Source organism: Bidens hawaiensis, unplaced genomic scaffold (assembly GCF_021521415.1).
Source record: "Bidens hawaiensis isolate Kalapana, Puna unplaced genomic scaffold, B.hawaiensis_p1.1 tig00037229_1, whole genome shotgun sequence".
Classification (NCBI taxonomy): Eukaryota; Viridiplantae; Streptophyta; class Magnoliopsida; order Asterales; family Asteraceae; genus Bidens; species Bidens hawaiensis.
This window is the reverse complement of record NW_027505467.1, coordinates 58,042-79,046: the sequence shown is the minus strand read 5'-3', so window position 1 is coordinate 79,046 and position 21,005 is coordinate 58,042. Positions and strand designations below refer to the sequence as shown.

Below are 21,005 nucleotides of genomic sequence, written 5' to 3'. Positions count from 1 at the left end.
AATGGAATAACACATACAAGGGGATATACGGCTGTTATATTTCTTTTTAGGGGGACGGCTGAGTGGCTTGAGGATGCACGGAACAGGAGAAGGCAGCCTAGGGCTGCGTGTCACACAAATTAAGAGGCAATAACGGTAATGACGCAACGCTAATCTTGTTGTAACTTTCTTCGGACGGTTCGTTTGAGTTTTAACACTTTTGTCAATTTTATTCATGTTTGGATTTGTTTTTGACATTGACAACGTTGTATGAACAAATTGATGTGTTGGTTTATTTAAACTATTTGCATGTGTTAGTAATCATTGCTTTACAACTTGTTCGGTTGATGACAAAACCTAGTAGCTTGTTGGGTGACATAGAGTAGGTCGATTCACACTAATAAATAAGGTAATTGAATTATAAAAGATCCTATGACAAACATCTATTTTAGATTACCACCTAAATTAGCCGACTTTCTAACACCATGTCTATGTGGTGTCCAATTAATAAAATGGGTTTTGTGTGAAACCTAGAACCTGAAACCTGGAGGAGGTTGCATGTTTAAATTGTTTTTAAAATCAATTTTCAAATTTTGCTTGACATTGTTTCTCCATCTTATTTAGTTAAATTTAGATTAAATAATCAAATAAATTTTGTGACACTGACCACATGCTTCTCGTGGATACGATACCCTACTTACTCTAACTATTTAGTTTAACTGGGTTTTTGAATGACTAAAACGACGGTCATCAGCTCTCGGGTGGGTAAAAGTGAAAGTGCATTAATTTTAACGTTATTTTACTAGCTTCGTGAAAATAACGTTAAAAGTGGCGGAAGGTTAATCAGGCATCATGTGGTGGTGTTGATGACCGAAAGACAAATGTACATGCACCAATTAGTCAATGCCCAAATGGTTGTGTGTTATGTGTCTTATGTCCAAGGCTTGATGCAAAACTACTATCGACTCGGGGGATCTTATCGGAAGCAGCCTCTCTATTTCTACGGGGTAGAGGTAAGGTTATCTACATCTTACCCTTCTCAGACTCTGTAGCTTTACTGTTTGTGGAATTTACTGAATACGATGATGATGATGCTGATGATGGGCATACACGAATTTCCGGACTAGTACACTAAGTTGCTGTGGGTAGATATTATTTATCATCTTCAGCAAATTAAGACCATTTCTGTCATTCTGTGTGTATGCAGGGTCGGCCCATGTGCATTGTTGGGCTAAGCAAGAGCTTGAGGTCCTATAAATATAAAGGCCTTCAGTTACTCAGTTTAAATATATTGACTTTTGAGGTTGGTAATTACTTTTACCACTATTTAATATGTTATTGGTCAATTATAATTAGTCACTCTTAAGTTGTGTGTTGTAATACTTCCCGAGTCTTCTAAAAGTAGGGTGCTGTAGACACCTTACTGGTGCTGTAGACACCTTACTTTGATTAGATCAAAGGTAAGGAGTACACGTTTTATCTTATCTATTGCACCCACATTTAACTAATTTGTGGGTTTGATCATAGTGTCGGTTCAAATTTATGGAACGATATATTATAGGGTGTTCACCCTGTCTATGGGTTTACAATGAAATATACACCAAGTCCCATGGAGTTGTATTGTTTTAGGAATTCACCTTGTATATGAGTAGGTCAAAGCTGAATCCCGTTAAGCGTTTTGGCCTAGGAGCTTATCCCTATACATGAATATGTTATCGCGGAGCTATATGAGCTCACCGTCAATAGCACAATAAGGCAAGTGTTTTATCGAAAAGATTTATCATAAACCTTGTTCGCACATGGAATCATGAGATGTTTTGTATTTGAAGTTGCCTTATGCATGCTTTATTATGAACTTTGCTTCAATATTGTGAGTATGGTTAAACAAATTATTATGGTTTAACATATTTTAATTCTCGTCTTTGGAAAGCATATCTCAATCACTGATCTAGTATCGTAAGCTAGTTTCTTGGCAAGCTAGATAATATTGTATGTGTATTTTCACCCCTCTTTTAAGGAGGGGTGGATTTTCTTTTGTTATCCCCGTCATATCATATATGTACTTTAAAGTAGTGCACTAGACAAGGAAATAAACACGAGCCTTTGTGTTATGTAGTTAGTATACTGATCATGAATTGCATCATCCACGGGGTGACAATCAATATTTTTAGGCGAAGCATCACTTGAAATTGATGCACGAGAACCTCAGCTGATTTACCATATGTTAACTTGAAATAAAATGTTAAATATTTTATGATAAACAAGACAGATATTACTTTAAAAAAAGATTTACCCATCACCTGTTGTGCATGAGTTTAAAGTTATATATTGTATTCACCCTTACGTTTAAACATTGATAAGTTCGCATGATTTAAATCCTATCTTTGTTGCACGAATACCTTTGATTTTGTTAAAAACTTTAAAGCTCCTACATAGGTTGGGTAGACAATGTGAGCTTCCTTTCTGCTTGATTTGAGCTTTCTTATGCAATGAGGTTAGCTTCTCTGTTGATGAGAGTGAGCTTCTTAGGTACCATGGCGGTTGCCTTTTCACGCGCAAAGAATATCTTATTCACTTTTGGCAAAGACTTGGACAACTTCTTACGAGTTATAGAACTATACGGTTGACTCTTTGATCGATGTTTAGAGAAGACGAAAATGTTTCATAACACTTTTAAGCGGTACTGTTAAAGTGTGAGGGTTCTTTGATCAATGCTTGATAATGAATGTATACATTCACATCATTCTTAAGTCTTCAACCACGTTGTTTCTTTTATAGCCATACATTACAACCATATGAGCACGAAATATTGTGACGATTAGCCTAGCACCCAAAAGTATACCTAAAACAAGAGCGCGCAGACGAGAGAAGGTTGGGAATTCTTGTGTGTGTTTTGATTTGCATGAACAGTTTTCAACTATATCATAACAATGAACCATTGTTGCACATATACTAGAGATGTGAGCATGCGAAACGCAAAGTGTGTTGTGAAAATAGCTACTCGGTCAAAGTACCGTAACTCGCCGCAGCCAGAACATAGAGGCTTCATGAACCGGTGGCTCACTTTTTCTAAGTAACGGGGAAGAGGTTCGAAACATGCCACTGAAAAACTCTACTGAGAAAAAGATGGGCTGTCAAGAACGTCAATAACGTACTGGAGATAGGATGGCAATTGGTCATATCTAGTATGGATCGTACATTGATGGTAGTTGGAGTCGGCGGCTCTCCTAGGGTTCCCTTATCGGGGATCCCTAGGGAAGAGGATCAAGTTGGTTCTTGCAAACAGCTTGATGCACCATCTCCTTTCAACCCTTTGAGCGAAATACGGCAAAAGGAAGGAAAATCCATGGCAAGGATCAAGGGCGCTCTCGTTGTTGTATAGCTCAGGTCGAAGTAAAGTTCCATCGAGCGTCTAACATGCAGTCTCACGATTGGGCATGAGTGTCTGGAAGTTGTCATTGTATACTCCCGCGGGTTGGAAGGCAGCGGGGAAAAGAGAGGGAGACTGAGCGAGATCTGTCATAAGTGAATTCCCTTTACAAATAGAGAGGCACCTATCAAAAAGGTACTCCGAAGCCTTTGGGATCGAGGTCTCATTAGCCGAAGAAGACCTTGGCCACTTGTGAATTCCCTTTACAAATAGAGAGGCACCTATCAAAAAGGTACTCCGAAGCCTTTGGGATCGAGGTCTCATTAGCCGAAGAAGACCTTGGCCAAGTGGCCTGCTGACGTTTGTTTGGGATCGAGGTCTCATTAGCCGAAGAAGACCTTGGCCAAGTGGCCTGCTGACGTTTAGAAGACCTTGGCCAAGTGGCCTGCTTGACAAACGTCAACGACAGAGACATCGTAAATTTGTCCGCGACATGAACAGTTTTCAACTATATGATAGCAATGAACCGCTCATGGGCTTGTTAGTTACTCCGCATCCTTGCAACTGCCATTGGTGTGTCTTGTTATACAAGAGTTATTTTTAGTATAAGCTCTCACTTATAAATTCAGTCCTGATTTATTGTTCCGTCGATGTGGGACAAATCCCTTTTCCATAGTTCACAGTTTCAAACACACAACTTAGAGGGCATCAATGTCTTAATCATCTTAACTCCGTTTTAGACATCTCTTGATTCATAATAATCTTCTTATATATACAAACACGTATGTATCAAATTATAGTTATATTAGTAACAAATACAAATAACTACTTATGTCCAAGATCAGGGAAAACACATGTTCACTAAAATTTCCAATAAAATCTTGTTTACATGAATACATATTCTCATTGTTAATAACCTGCCCTACCTAGGCGCAACCACGAAAAAGTGATAAAGAAATAAAGAAAAAACTTCAAAGTTACATAAAAAAAAAGTTATGCTCTCTTAATATACCACAATCATGTTGACTGTATAATGCCAATGAGTTTAATGAAAGTCTCTTCTTTGCACGGGAACGTGAGACCTCCCATCGGATGGGCATAGCCAAACTCCTCTTCCGCCAAATTCAGCAATATTTGAAATGAAGGATGTTTAAGATACGCTATTGGAACTGCAAATCTCTTCGGGCTGTTTTCACCAACATACACAGAGAAATGGCCTTTCGGTACATCAATGACCACTGAAGATGTTTGTCTCCTAATAGCTAGCTTAGTATAAAAGATTTTAGGAAATTTGTGTAAGCCCATAATATGTTAATTAAACTGAGACTATGTGATGGATGAAGCAAAGACTTTGAGGGGAAGCTCAATAAGTTGATGGTTCATTCAAACATAATATATACTAGTATAAATAGATATCTATATAACCAGATCAACAATTCGGTAAGGTGGATATTTCAAGAAAACTGAAGTACGACAAGTCGTCAATCTCTAGAAAATTTCCTAATCTATATCTTACAGACATCTATATGTCCAAATGATCCCCCTTGATCAAGAATCTTCAAACAAAATAGATAATGATTAAGAATATATGTGATATAATATATGCTATTATGGATATTCAGACGACTAGGATATTGTAAAAATATATCGTACATACACGTACATAACTTTGTTTAAGCCGTTTTTTTATAATAAACCCGCTAATGATGTTCATATTTATATATTGAAGCATTTATAATCAGATAATTTTATTTTCATACACATGGAAATGTCTAATATGAAATTCTTGCTTTGTGGTTTTTAAACATGCCTTAAACAGTTACCTTTGTAGGAGAGTGGAGACATCCACTTTTTGGAATTTCATGCATTGAATTAATTAGAACCATCACAAATTTTTTTTATATGATATTTTGACCTTCATGTTGCATAAACATGATATCTTGCAGTTCCAACTTTCAACAAACAAGCCTATAATTGCCACATATTTGAGTGTAATGCATCCTTGAGAATGTTTTCCCACTTAACCCCTCTTTGATGAAACAACCCTATATTTATAGTAGCTTAAAATAAGGCTTTATTTGATCTTCTCTAAATCCAATCCAATAATATGGTTAATAATTAATTCCCAACTTTAGGCCAACAAATATGCTTCCAATATAATGTAGCTCCATAACAAATAGTCCAAACTAGTAATAACAAATTTCTATGATTTTGTGTTATTATATATTCAAGTTGCATATTATTTACATGTTCAAGTTGTATAGTATATGCTTTTTATATTCCAATCGGACAAGAAGAATATATACAAAGATAACATATATGATATCACATATATTCCTATTCTGACTTTGGAAGGACCAAAGATGTAAGATTTGATCCCTTGGATCATTTTGTGAGATAAGATGCTTCAATTTCGATCGTCTTTGGAAAGACCAAAGGCTTAAGATTCTTGATCCGTGGACCATAATTTGTTGATCATACAGATGCTTTGGCTTCGGCTTTGAAAGTACCAAAGGTGTAAGACGCTTGAGGACTTGGTGTACTTCATTTTTCTTGAAATTTTCTCCTTGTGGAATGGTCTATGTAATTAGAGATCTATCAAGTTTAAATGAAAACTCAATCATATATATATACTCTTTTCTTCCGCTCTCATATTGTATCAATTGCACTTATTGTGTGCATATAATGTATATATGTGTGGGCCTTCTATTACTATGGGCATATAATAAATTATGGGCATACAAGTTTAAATGAAAATGCACTGGCCGTGGTACGCACATATAATGTATACATGTGTGGGCTCTTGATGAGTAGTTGTTTGGTTGTAACTAATTATTAATAATATTGCACTTTTAGTTTAAATATTTGTTAGAATGCAATTACTTTGAGTTGTTAATGTTAACAGGTAATTGGAGCTTAAGGTGTGATTAAGTTAAACCAAGTGACTATCAGAATTTCAAGAAGATGTCGATGATCAATGAGATAGTATACAAATGAGAGTCTCCATATTGCTAATAATATAACAACAATATAAGTTAATATGAATTGATAAAATGGAATGTGTGGTTTCAACGTAACAAGTGCATCATGATGTCACATGTAAATTGGTGTAGTAAACAAATGCTTTAAAAGAAAATTGGTGGGCTCATTTGTCGGTCCAATATAAAAATGAATTAAAAGTATAGCCCACAAGAGGAAAGGAAGAAAAGAACGAGGTCATGGGAGGCTTTGGATATACACGAATGGAATAACACATACAAGGGGATATACGGCTGTTATATTTCTTTTTAGGGGGACGGCTGAGTGGCTTGAGGATGCACGGAACAGGAGAAGGCAGCCTAGGGCTGCGTGTCACACAAATTAAGAGGCAATAACGGTAATGACGCAACGCTAATCTTGTTGTAACTTTCTTCGGACGGTTCGTTTGAGTTTTAACACTTTTGTCAATTTTATTCATGTTTGGATTTGTTTTTGACATTGACAACGTTGTATGAACAAATTGATGTGTTGGTTTATTTAAACTATTTGCATGTGTTAGTAATCATTGCTTTACAACTTGTTCGGTTGATGACAAAACCTAGTAGCTTGTTGGGTGACATAGAGTAGGTCGATTCACACTAATAAATAAGGTAATTGAATTATAAAAGATCCTATGACAAACATCTATTTTAGATTACCACCTAAATTAGCCGACTTTCTAACACCATGTCTATGTGGTGTCCAATTAATAAAATGGGTTTTGTGTGAAACCTAGAACCTGAAACCTGGAGGAGGTTGCATGTTTAAATTGTTTTTAAAATCAATTTTCAAATTTTGCTTGACATTGTTTCTCCATCTTATTTAGTTAAATTTAGATTAAATAATCAAAAAATTTTGTGACAATGACCACATGCTTCTCGTGGATACGATACCCTACTTACTCTAACTATTTAGTTTAACTGGGTTTTTGAATGACTAAAACGACGGTCATCAGCTCTCGGGTGGGTAAAAGTGAAAGTGCATTAATTTTAACGTTATTTTACTAGCTTCGTGAAAATAACGTTAAAAGTGGCGGAAGGTTAATCAGGCATCATGTGGTGGTGTTGATGACCGAAAGACAAATGTACATGCACCAATTAGTCAATGCCCAAATGGTTGTGTGTTATGTGTCTTATGTCCAAGGCTTGATGCAAAACTACTATCGACTCGGGGGATCTTATCGGAAGCAGCCTCTCTATTTCTACGGGGTAGAGGTAAGGTTGTCTACATCTTACCCTCCTCAGACTCTGTAGCTTTACTGTTTGTGGAATTTACTGAATACGATAATGATGATGCTGATGATGGGCATACACGAATTTTCGGACTAGTACACTAAGTTGCTGTGGGTAGATATTATTTATCATCTTCAGCAAATTAAGACCATTTCTGTCATTCTGTGTGTATGCAGGGTCGGCCCATGTGCATTGTTGGGCTAAGCAAGAGCTTGAGGCCCTATAAATATAAAGGCCTTCAGTTACTCAGTTTAAATATATTGACTTTTGAGGTTGGTAATTACTTTTACCACTATTTAATATGTTATTGGTCAATTATAATTTATAACACCAAAATTTGCCATAATTAGTAATTACTACCTAATTTATAATATGTGAGCTTGTATTTGTTTCTTAGAATATTAGTTGACAAATACACATTAGAACCGTTAGCTGAATATTTAAATATTATTACTAACAACTTAATGCCAAATTGAAAGCAAAAAAATGAATTTTGTGTAAACATTGTTCACACACAAGATATGTATTTGTTAAAACTAGGGCTTTTTTTAGAGTTTTGATCACATGGGGAAGGGGGGTGTTTCTTTTTTAATCACAATAGGGGTTGTCGACATTAGTAGCCGGTAGTAGCCCCAAGAGGGGTTTCCACTGTCCTTATAGGCTACCTCGTCCACTTAATCACCACTACTAATGTCGATAACCTCTCTTGTGATTAGAATGAAACCTAACCCCCCTCCCCCCCAACAAATGTAATCAAAAGTCTCGAAAAAAGCCCTAGTTTTATTTAGAAAAAACAAAAAAAAAAAAACACCACGCGTACCATTAAAAAAAGTAAGGCTACCAACTATAAACGTGTTAGTTTATAGTTGTCATTCTCTAACCAAGCTAAAGGAGGAGATTTTATACACAAAAATAAATTTTTGAAAAAACCCTCAACTTGAAGTTAGCTTGAGGCCTCATAAAATCTTAGGCCGCCACTGTGTGTATGTAGGTGAAAACAACCTTAAGAAATATATAGTTCCCAACTTCCCATGCAAAGAAGAGACCTTCATTGAACTCATTGACGAGTGACGACAATATACAGTTCACATTATTGTGGTCTAATAAGAAAATATGATCGTATTTTTTTGCAATGCAACTTTAAAATATTTAGGAAGATAGCCGTGAGAAATCTGGCTCGCCCCATTCCCGATTTTAATCCTTTTTCTGGCATTATTTTCCTTTCTACGCAGTTACATCACTTTTCATGGTTTTTCCCAGGGTTATATATGAGTTTGTATAAATAATACTACACTAACTTGTTACAACTTACAAGGTTCTATTATTTCTATCTAACTATTACAACTATTTAGTAATTTAGCTAATTTAATTTTTTGAACAACAAAAGATATCTATACCGGTGAAGTAAGCTAAAGCAATTAAGCAAACACAGCAAATAAAAAAGCACATAGCCACATACTGTTAAAAAAAAAGCACCTAGAAACCTAAAATCAAACCCAACACTCACTACTAAACAACATAGTATTACCGACGGATAGTTCGTGTCATGGAACTCTGACAGATTCCAACAAAACAAAAGAAAATTGGAAAAGGTAAATTGAATAGAATGGTAATCCGTTTGACAACGCCCTTCATTGACGGGTTGCTTTTGTATAGGGCAATCAGAGATATTTCTTCGTCTTGTAGTAAGCAAAAGCACCGTTCAACACCAAAACTAAACACTAGACTAAATGATTACACCTAACTAAATAACACATGTCATTGACCGTTGACGTATAGAAGCACTTGATTGAAACTCAAACGCGTTTTTGAGATCTGATATAAGATAATCGGAATCACTATGTGAAAATTGACCTTCGGCCACACGGAAAAAGTGTGGCCGTATGCCTTTAGCTACACACATTTGGTTCAGGACATATGTGGCCAAAGGTCGCGACACCGTGGGTATGATATGGCCACACAGAGTTTTTAGTGGTTTTATGTGGTAATAAGTGTAGCTAAAGGGTACAGGCATTAGTTGCTGGCCATCAAGAAGACTCTCCAATAAGTGTGGCTAAATGGTAGAAAATGGTCACATGTCAATTTACTAAAAGTGACCATTACATCTATATAGCCACATGAATATATGTTTCAGTCACATGAATTTTATATTAATGTGGCCAATAGGGTTGTGTTAAGCTTACATTGTGACCTATACCGTGTGAATATAGCAAAGAAATGACCACTTAAATTTAATGATAGGGTGGCTAATTATATGATATAGACACTAGCTATTACATTAAAAGTGGCTAAATATGTTTACTTGCCACTCAAAAACTCCTTTGTAGATTATTGTGTGGCCATTGTCTTACCGTTTGTCACACAAAAATGTTTTTCCTAATATAAAGTGTGGCTATTGTAAAACTTTTCGTCACACATAGTGAAGTACTGTGTGGCTAATAATATCTTATAGACACTGGAGGTTATTGTAAATGTGGCTAAAAATGTGAACTTGCTAGTCAAAAACTCTTTTGTAGTTTGTGGTGTGACCATTGTCTTACCGTTTGTCACACATATTGCTTTTCCTAATTTAAAGAGTGGCTATTGTCAAACTTTTTGTCACACATAGTGAGCTACTGTGTGGCTAAAAACATCATATAGACACTAGAGGCTGTTGTCAATGTGGCTAAAAATGTAAACTTGTTAGTCAAATACTCTTTTGTAGTTTGTGGTGTGGCCATTGTCTTACCGTTTGTCACACATAATGCTTTTCCTAATTTTAAGTGTGGCTATTGTCAAACTTTTCGTCACACATAGTGAGGTACGGTGTGGCTAAAAATATCATATAGACACTGGAGGGTGTAGTCAATGTGGCTGAAAATGTGAACTTGCTAGTCAAAAACTCTTTTGTAGCTTGTGGTGTGGCCATTGTCTTACCGTTTGTCACACATAATGCTTTTCCTAATTTAAAGTGTGGCTATTGTCAAACTTTTCGTCACATATAGTGAGATACTGTGTGGCTAATAATATCATATAGACACTGGAGGTTGATGTCAATGTGGCTAAAAATGTGAAGTTGCCACTCAAACACTCTTTTGTAGTTTATGTTTGTGGTGTGGCCATTGTCTTTACCGTTTGTCACACATAATGCTTTTATAATATAAAGTGTGGCTATTATCATACTTTTCGTCACACAAAAATGTTTATGTTGTGGCTAATGGTCATTTATAGACTCTAATTTTTATAATTTCATGTGTGGCTATTGTCTTACTTTTGGCCACACCTATTTAATGTGTTCTATGTGCCAAATTGTGTGTAATTAGGCAATATATAATTATTTTTATTTTTTGTGCAGTAATATAAAACAACTATAAGCAACAAAATAAAATTATTATATTAGCAATAATATTCACTTAAGCAAATGTATACGCAAAATATCTTACAAAATACAAAAATAACGACTACCTATATACTAGCTAAGGCGTCGGTTTTCTTGGGACTGCTCCTTGTCTTCTGTTTGGCCACCCGGTCTATCGTTGTGTACTTTGCCTTTGCCTTCTCGCCAGTTTTGTCTGGTTCTTTTGAGGACGGGAGTGGTGGTAGCTGGAACAACAGAATATGAAAAACAAATATGTATAATTAATGTCGTATTTTGTAATTGAACAGAACAAAATAGTATGCATACATATATACCGAACGTTCGTTTAACTGTTCGTGAACCTTTCGGCGGGAAGTTCGTTTATGTTCGTTTATCTTTGTTCAATTACGTTAGTTTAGATTATAAACAAACGAACATAAACGAACACAAGTGTTCATTTTTTAAACTAAATGAAAAAGAACATAGATATTTGTTCGGTTAAGTTAAAAGGGAACAAACCTCCTGGTAACATAAGATTAGGTGTTCTGACCAAGCAATAAAAGTACCAATTGCGTTGCCAACTGTCGTAATTTCACCTGCCTCACATGGAATAATTGCTTGTTCCTTTATGGCTCCATCAATACTAACTTTATAGTGTAGGTTCCCGGACGGATCTTACACGAGATATCGCTATCTACGTAGGTGCGGAATCCCTGCGTAGGTAGTTACGAGCGTAGAATACGTAAAACAATCACACGCAATACAAACTAACACGTTATATATTATAACTTGAAACACGTCTATTACAGACTCTCGGCACGTTCACTGAACTCAACAACTGACTCCTCTCTCGTCCACCTAAACAATCCGTCGGCTACAGTATATATAGACACGACAACTTCGCCCGATATGTTCAGGCGAAGTTGTCCATAACTTCGCTTGTTCAACAAGTTCGCCTAGGCGAACTTGTCGACAACTTCGCTTGTTCAACAAGTTCGCCTAAGCGAACTTGTTGACAACTTCGCTTACATACATAAACATAAACTTAAACATAATTACTTTACAGACTCGATTACAAACGCTAGACTATGAACTACTGACATTTATGTACCAACAGACTCCCCCTTGGCAGTAGCTTCATGTCTTGATCTTCAAAGCTTGTGTCTTGTAATCTCTCGTCTTCTCTCTTCATCTCTTCAAGCATGCACTCCCTGTCTAACACATACAGAAACCAACTTCTGGTACTTCTTAGCTTCCTCTTTCCAAGCAGGAAGGTAGAAAATCTTCTTAGCATGTAGTACCTGCAAGTCAGCTTGAGACAGATTGACTAAGTGCATAGGATCATACACTCTCATGATCTCTTGCTCATCTTCATCCTCCATGACCGCTTCAGCAGTTTCACAATCCACGTACCACCACTTCAAGTCTTTCAAGACGTTCTTGGGCATCACCTTCATCGGCACTTCTTTTAAATGACGGACTGGTTTATACTTCATAACCATCCATGGTTTGCCGTCTGCCCTCATCCCTCTATCTTTGTCTTCTACTAACTTCCCTTTCTGAGGCTTCAGAAGTTCAAACTTTTTATCTTTAATGGCCTCCTTCCAAACAATTTTCCCAATTACTCTCGCCATGTTATCATCACTTCTGTTTATCAGCCCCAGTCTTGCTAAGTCTTTCACCTCACACTCCGGTAAGGTATTCAGGGATCTTAACATCTTCTTGAAGTACTGAATGCCATCGTAACGTTTGATCACAAATAGTTTCAACTCTTCATCGTACAACCAGCATATGATTCCCTTCTTTGATTCTGCATATCCCTTTATATTATACGACTTTTTGAACATCGTCGGTACTGCTGGCTTCTTCGTCTTTACAAACCACTAAGCTCAGCCTTCCTTCCAGTTTGGCTGATCTTCCCACTCAGTATTGTCAACCGCAGCATCTTCACATATAGTCGACTGTTCAACCACAGGGATCTCATGCTCTACATTTTCTTCAACAATCTCTCCTTCTTCTATCACATTCTCAACCACAATTTCTGCACCAATCTTTTCGATCTCATCGATTGGCAGAACATCATCTTCATTTATCAACTCATCATCCTCTAACATATCGTCTATCTCTTTCAGCGCATCAATCATATCATCAACAATCTCAACATCTTCAACCACATCCACATCATCACCAACAGCAACCACATCATCACCAGCGGCAGACTCCCCCTCAGCTGTGGAAGCCCCAAGAGCTATAGTAGTTCTTGGCAACTCACCACCTGCACCTTCCGGTGCATTGGGATCATCGTCTTGATCATTTCTTCTTTTCGTCCTCAGCTCGTCGCCTCTACAGCTCATCTCCCCCTGAGATGCCAAGAACACCTTCAAGGCATCTATAACTTTCCCGTGCTCAACCAGGAGGGATGCCTGCAGTTGATTTGCTTCCACTAGGCGTTGAATAGTCTTGGACTGCTCAGCAACGATCCGCTCTAGTGAAGCTATTTGTTCCGAGTCTGAAGTGGGCGTAACCGCAGGTGGTACACTTGGTAACCCTGCAGTGGTAGCAACAACTGTCGACTCTATGAATTGTGCAACAACCTCCGACGTAGTGAGCATTGGAGGCGGCAACGATACGATCTCCGGAGCCGAGAGTTGTGCTGTGGTGGACGGGATGCTAACAGATGCAGTAGTTGCCATCACAGGAACAACTGTAGCGCTTAAGCTTGTAGTCTGTGCTGTAGAAGGGACCAAAAACATACCAGACAAGGCAGGTGGAGCAAAACGTACCAACCGTGAAGTCTCTCCAGCTCCTACACCCATACCTGTCCTTTCCCTTCGTGAACGCTTTCTCACCAGCTGCACAGCTTCTTCTTCATCATCTTCCTCGTCGTCGTCGTCAACAGTTCTCTTTTGTTTACCAACCGTTCTCTCATGAGTTACCATCATCCTTCTAGCCTCTTCCATCACATCATCAAAATCAGCTTGTGGACCCGAGACTTGAATATTTTCTTGTGGATCAACTCGGTCCATATCAAACAATCCTTGCCCGCCGAACATGGCGTCAAGGTCAATCTCTGCAGCTGTCACAGCAGCAGATACAGCAGGCGCAGCTGATACAGCCTGGGTTGCTGCCGCCTGTTGTGGTCTTGGGTCTCTGAACTCGTCCCCTGCCGCAAGCACATACTCCGGGTTTATAAGGTACCCAAATAGCGGAGTATGCCTGGGACGCAGCTCAGGCTTGCTTCGTGCGCTGGAAGTGCGACACTGTGCAAAGATATGTTTTGTCACACTTTCCACGTATCGAATAGGGCGTCGTTGAGGCAGCGTCGGAGCCACATGATTTAAAATCATCTGTAGGAATCGTGGATACATTATAAACCGCTTACGCGCCACAGCCCTTCGTTGCCTATCGATCTCGTAAAAGATCATCTGGCTGAAAGAATATCCTTTATTATAAGTCAACGCCGTCATAGCAGACTGCATTATCGCACCCATACCATCAGTGCCTGCCTTCCGTCCTGACATACATACGATCATGACGTGCATAAGGAAGCGCCACTGATCTAAAAGGAATCCCTTCCTCCGTTGTGTGTCCCCTAAGGGACCAGAATACCCCATCCTGAGGAACGCCCCATCACGGAATGGCGCAACAAACTCCGTTGGGTCATCCCTCGTCTCTTCACCAAACCGCAACGCCACCCGTATTTGTTCAGAAGAAAACTGAACAACTTGACCGTTTACGGTGGCTCGCATAACCGGGGGCTCAACCCGGCAATCGTACTCTACCGTCTGCCAAAAGTCTTCAATATTCGGTAGGGAAATAGGCAGGGTAGTTGTTATTGCGTGATATATCCGTGAGCGCAGGAGAAAAGTAATTATCTCCCTATAGTCCTCCACGCCATTTGCATCTGGGTCAAGTGTTATGAACTGGTTATGAGCTGGGAAGAATTGTCTGTGATCATCACCGTCATCACCTGCACCTCCTGCACTTCCAACAACAGCCATATCTGCACTAAACGAACCAAGTTAGATAAACGTTAAAGTGTTACACAAGTTCGCTTGATTACCAGGAGCGAAGTTGTGATCAAACCTGTATAGGCGAAGTTAAAGGTGAGGCGAAGTTGGGAACAACTTCGCTTCATCTTTAAGTTCGTCTAATTAATTTTAAGTAAAAAGGTCTAGGCGAAGTTAAAGTTAACTTCGCCTCATCACAACATCGCCTCAGGCGAAGATAAGGGTTAGGCGAAATTAAGCCTCAGGCGAAGTTGCTGATAACTTCGCCTCAGGCGAAATTAATCGTCAGGCGAAGTTGCGGATACTTCGCCGAAACCCTAACTTCGCCTGAGCTGAATCGGCGACTGTTAGCATTCCAAACATCCGGAAATCCGATGTTTCAGTAAAATTGACGATGAAGAACTCAATAACACTTGGTATTAAGGTTATGTGGGCGAAAAGTTTGTCCATGAACACGTTAAACACAAGTTATAAAAGTCGGGTTTGAGTCCGACGGACCAAGATCTCGAAGCGGTCGAAATAAAGTTTGATAAACAAGAAGAAACAGCTAACACGATGTACCGATAACACATACCGTGAAACGATAACTGAAACTGAGAACAAAGAAAGAAATCGAAATCGAAAAGATCAAGTTCGCTGATATATCGGAGCTCAAGTTCGCTGTATAATAATAAACTGATGAACAGTTTTGACCTTAAGTATCCCTTATATAGGGGATCTGTTGTACAGGCGAAGTTACAGATAACTTCGCCTAGGCGAAGTTATCCACAACTTCGCCTGTTCAACAACATCGCCTATATATTTACAAAATCAAACCTTATAATTTTAACAATTTTCCAATTAGGTTATAAAACTTTCCAAGAAGAAATAAATAACATGATCAATTCTAAGTAACCAGTTAAAAAATCATAAAGCTATCTAAGTACAAAAACGTAAAAAATTTAAAGTATAAGGGATCAAATTTCAGTCTCGATAGGGACTGCTACGTTTTAGAAAAGATCCGAACAGGAATCATACTAACTACGTGACTGTCACATAGATCCGTGTTTAGCTGTATTTTGACATATAGAGACAGGTTGTAAGCAGGTAATATACTTAAGATGGTTTTCATCGTTTCTGTGATACGAGTTAGGTTCAATTAATCCTTAAAATTTAAGTGGGCAACTACTCAGAAATATTGATTCCTCCTATCTATCCTCAAAGCATATTTGGCTTTCCCCAAGTCACCCCGAATTGACTTCGACCCATAGTGTCTAATTAAACTGTAAATATTCTTGATCTGTTTCCCGTTCTTCTCTCTTACTCAATGATTGTGAAGTCTTGATATTATCATCACTAATATGTTACAATAACTTCAAATAATATTTTTTTTTTAACAACATAGACTTCAAAGTAGAAATTAACTGCAAGTCCCGAATCTGGATCACTGCAGTATCTGGAAACGCTATCTTCACGGGAATCAGAACACACATGGGTTCGTGTATGACTGAGTAATCGCTTTTCTGCCTATCATTCGGAAAGATATACATGAAGACACGCAAAACTCTTAAGGAGTTTCCACATAAAATCAAGTAAAATTTAATATGTATCACATCTACTTTTACGCACCATAAAAAGTTACCATGACCTACAATGATTGTCCTAAAGCCTTTTAAGCCTAATAACTTCACTAGTTAAGCACACAAAGTTAGTATATCTATCATTTTCCATGGTTGGATCAATTTTCCGTTCAACATAGCTAACTAACTTCTTACGAAGTAACAGACTTGAAAAGTAATTTCATTTCCCCAAAAAAAATTTTGACTTCAATCTCCCCGATCACGTCAAAGTCTTCAGGTAAACGGCAATCCTGAAGATCCAATGGATCAACTGGACCGACCACATACAAGTATGTGTCCTTCTAACTAAGTATGAACGACTAATTTTCAGCGACAGAAAGAAAACACATCATAACCGCCCCGGTCACTTTCAGTCATCTGGTTAATGGCGACCCTCATTCTCTACAAGTAGAAACGAGGACCAAAACATATCCGAGGATATGTCCATCAAACTGAGGTAACCGACTAATTTTAAGCAATAGTGACGTTTTTTTTTTTTTTTTTTTTTAAATAAACACAAAAAAAAACATGGTTACTCGGGATTGATCACCCCGTTCAGCTCAATTAGGTTTTGAAATCTGGATTTATCAAACGCTTTTGTAAATAAATCAGCGAAATTTTCTAGCGTATCGACCTTTTCGACCTTAATCAGTTTCTTCTCAGCACAATCCCGTATGAAATGATGACGAATGTCAATATGTTTAGTTTTACTATGTTTCACGGGATTGTTAATTACTGAGATGGCAGCAGTGTTATCAATAAAAATAGGAGTGAGTAAGAAATTCAGACCATAGTCGCGCAATTGTTGCTGAATCCACAAAACCTGAGATCAGCAGTTGGATGCTGCCATATATTCAGCTTCGCACGTAGAGATTGCGACTGATGTCTGTTTCTTGCACTGCCAGGAAACTAATCTTCCACCGAGAAACTGACATCCTCCTGTTGTCGACTTCCGACTCTGATTGCACCCTCCATAATCAGAATCTGTATAAGCAACCAGTTCCACGTCTCCTCCCTTCGGGTACCACAACCCTAGCTTCGGCTTGCCTTTGAGATACCGCAGAATCCTCTTCACACCCTTCATGTGAGATTCCTTTGGGTTTGCCTGAAAACGAGCACAAAGACAAACAGCAAACATTATATCAGGCCTAGAAGCAGTCAAATACATCAAAGAACCTATTATAGCCCGATACTGAGTTGGGTCCACATCTGCGTCACCGTCTATTTCAGCTCCCAACTTGTGGTTGACGCAAATTGGAGTGTCAAATGGAGAACAGTCCTCCATCTTGAAGCGCTTGAGGACATCATGAACATATTTTGTTTGATGAATGAACATCCCATCCTTCTTTTGATCAACCTGCAATCCTAAAAAGAACGTTAGTTCACCCATAGCACTCATCTCAAATCTTTTCTTCATGACGGCCTCAAATTCCTGACACATGGAGACTCTTGATGCAGCAAATATGATGTCATCCACGTAGACTTGAACTAGCAGGAAGTCACTTCCATCTCTCTTCACAAACAGTGTGCTGTCAATCAAACCCCTTTCAAAACCATTCTCTAGCAAGTAGTCCGATAACGTTGAATACCAGGCACGAGGTGCCTGATGTAATCCATACAGCGCCTTGCTCAACTTGTACACGTGATCAGGAAAGTCTGGGTCAGGAAAACCCGGAGGTTGCTCAACATACACAACCTCATCAACTTTCCCATTGAGGAACGCACTCTTCACGTCCAACTGAAACACTTTCATCTTCTTAAAAGCAGCAAACGCCAAAAACAATCTTATCGCTTCCAACCTGGCCACCGGAGCGAACACTTCATTATAATCTATCCCCTCTTGCTGGTTAAAACCTTTAACAACCAGCCTCGCCTTGTTTTTTATAATAATCCCCTTTTCATCTCTCTTGCACTTAAACACCCATTTTGTGCCTATCGCATGCACATTCCTTGGTTTTTCAACCAAAGTCCAAACTTCCATCTTCTTAAATTGAGCCAACTCTTCTTGCATGGCCTCGACCCACGAGCTGTCCTTAAGAGCCATTTGATAATTTTTCGGTTCAATCTGGCTAATAAAGCATGAGTACAAACATTCGTTCATTATACCCGTTTCCTTAATGCTTGTATAAACACAGGTGTGCTCATTCAAGCTACTTCTGGTTTGTACACCGGAGGACACATCACCTATAACATTCTCCAAAGGGTGTTCTTTGTGAATTCTCGTGGTCGGAACAGCACCGACATGCAAATTATCTTCTAAATTAGAAGAGAGCTCATCAATGGTTGTTTCTGGCTGAGAGTGAAATGGATTGATAAACTCTTCTTCAGGAGAGACAGCAGGGGAACCGATAGAATTTGATGAGGAAGGTTGACAATCATCAAATAGCTGTCTATGTGCCAAATTTTCCTCCTCATCTAGAATCATCTTCGTAGCAACACGTTCTTCTTCTTCTGTACAAAACAAATCAGGTATGTTAAAAGACTTGAAGAGCCTATCATAGTCGAAAATCCCAGGAGGTCCGATGCTCGGTCTTAGCGATCTGTAACTCGTAATGTCGGTGTTACATACCACCTCAACCTTGCCGTTCGTTGTATTAAAGACACGCCTGTTGGGAGTCCCAACTTCATAGCCGACTAAGATTCCTTCATCGGCTGCTTCACCAAACTTTGAATGTGCCTTTAAAATTGAACACGGGGACCCGAAAGCTTCAAGTCCACACAAATTGGGCTTTCTCCCATGCATAAGCTCGTAGCATGTTTTATTAAGTCTTTTTACCGTTAAAACTCTATTCAGTACATAGCAAGCTGTAGAAACAGCTTCAGCCCAGAACACCACCGGAAGCTTCGAATCAGCCAGCATAGTTCTGGCTCCTTCAATTAAAGTTCTATTCTTCCTTTCAGCCACTCCATTCTGTTGCGGAGTATACGGAGCGCTGAATTGGTGTTCAATCCCTCTTGACAGACAGAAGATCTCCATTTCAAAATTTTTAAACTCGGAACCATTGTCACTTCTGATGAACTTCACTCGTTTATCCATAATGTTCTCAACTTTGGTAATCAGATTCTTCACCATTTGAGCCGTTTCGTCCTTTGATTTCAGGAAGTATACCCACGAGTATCGTGAGTAGTCATCAGTGATCACCAAGCAATAAGTTGTACCACCTAGACTTCTTACATTCACAGGACCGAAGAGATCCATGTGAAGCAGCTCTAGTGTACTGGCAATTGAATTTACTTTCTTGGTGAGATGGGACTTCTTGTGCTGCTTTCCCTTTTTGCACGCAAGACATTTGTCTTCAAAATTGAAACTTTTTAAGGGAACACCCAACACAAGCCCATGTCTGACAATATGGTTCATCTTCCGAAGATGAATGTGCCCCATTCTCCTGTGCCACAGTTCAGATTCCGATTCGCTTGCTTTCGTCAAAAGGCACGATTCTTCCGTTGACATTTCAGTTGAACTTAAATCCATCATATACGTATTTCAATCACGTGGAGCCTTCATTACTATCCACTCCTCTGGTATTTGAAAACCAGGCTTCAACACAATCGCATCAGTCTTCGTGAAGTGTACGGTATAATCTTTATCACAAATCTGCGACACACTCAGCAGATTGTGCTTCAGTTCTTCAACAAAGTTCACATTTTCTAACGTCATCTTCCCGTTAGTTACCGTACCCCTTCCTGTTATTTTGCCTCCACTCTCACCGGCAAAACTGACTCTTGCTCCTTGAACAGGTTTTAAATCTTGTAACAATTCCTTGTTACCAGTCATGTGCCGGGAACAGCCGCTGTCCACAACCCAAAGATTATTGGACGCCCTGTTCAACTGTTCCTGCACAAACAAAAGAGATTATTAAAATTTGGGGACCCAAGACCTCTTGGTCTTGGGTCGATTAACCTTCTTAACAGAACTCACACACCTTGGCTGACCAAAATTAGCATTAGAAAAATTTCCACGATCCTAACAGGATACCTCCTTGGAGACTGATAGTGAGGCCAACCAAACCGACGAACATTAAAAGAATCAAAAGAATTATAGCATTTGGTTTGGTTATTAGTAGTGTAAAAACGAGATGTGTTTCTTTGAAAACCTGTATTATCTCTCAAATTTGAATGGTTTTCATTTTTAACATTTAAAAGAATTACCAAAAACCTTAGTCTCAGTTTTCGAGGGTCTCACCTCTCTGAAACGCTGCTTCAGAGGGCAATCAGCAACAAGGTGCCCTGTTTGATTACATCTAAAACAACACCTATGTTCAGCTTTCTTTTCAGCAGATGTTTTAGATGTGGAGGCAGTATTACCAACCGTACGTCTCACATAAGGTGGGACATATGGGTTGAGTGGAGTACTCCTTTTAGTTGATTTAACTTTTTCTCCACTAGTAGGTAACACTTCCTTCTCTTTTGTCTTACCCGACTCGGATGACTTATCCGAATCAGATGAGACTGGACTAGAAA

At 38.7% G+C, this 21,005-nt stretch overlaps 1 protein-coding gene across 1 annotated transcript; it reads right to left on the bottom strand.

Annotated features, from left to right (window-relative positions):
- Nucleotides 1–4,366: 4,366 nt before the first annotated feature.
- LOC143613380 (auxin-responsive protein SAUR21-like) lies at nucleotides 4,367–4,978 on the bottom strand. The gene has a single exon (XM_077087095.1). The coding sequence runs from the start codon at nucleotides 4,652–4,654 to the stop codon at nucleotides 4,367–4,369; it is 288 nt and encodes a 95-aa protein (XP_076943210.1). The 5' UTR covers nucleotides 4,655–4,978.
- Nucleotides 4,979–21,005: the final 16,027 nt, after the last annotated feature.

What these genes read in the sequence shown, in the direction of transcription:
- LOC143613380 (XM_077087095.1), bottom strand. Translation starts at nt 4,654, where the DNA reads ATGGGCTTACACAAATTTCCTAAAATCTTTTATACTAAGCTAGCTATT.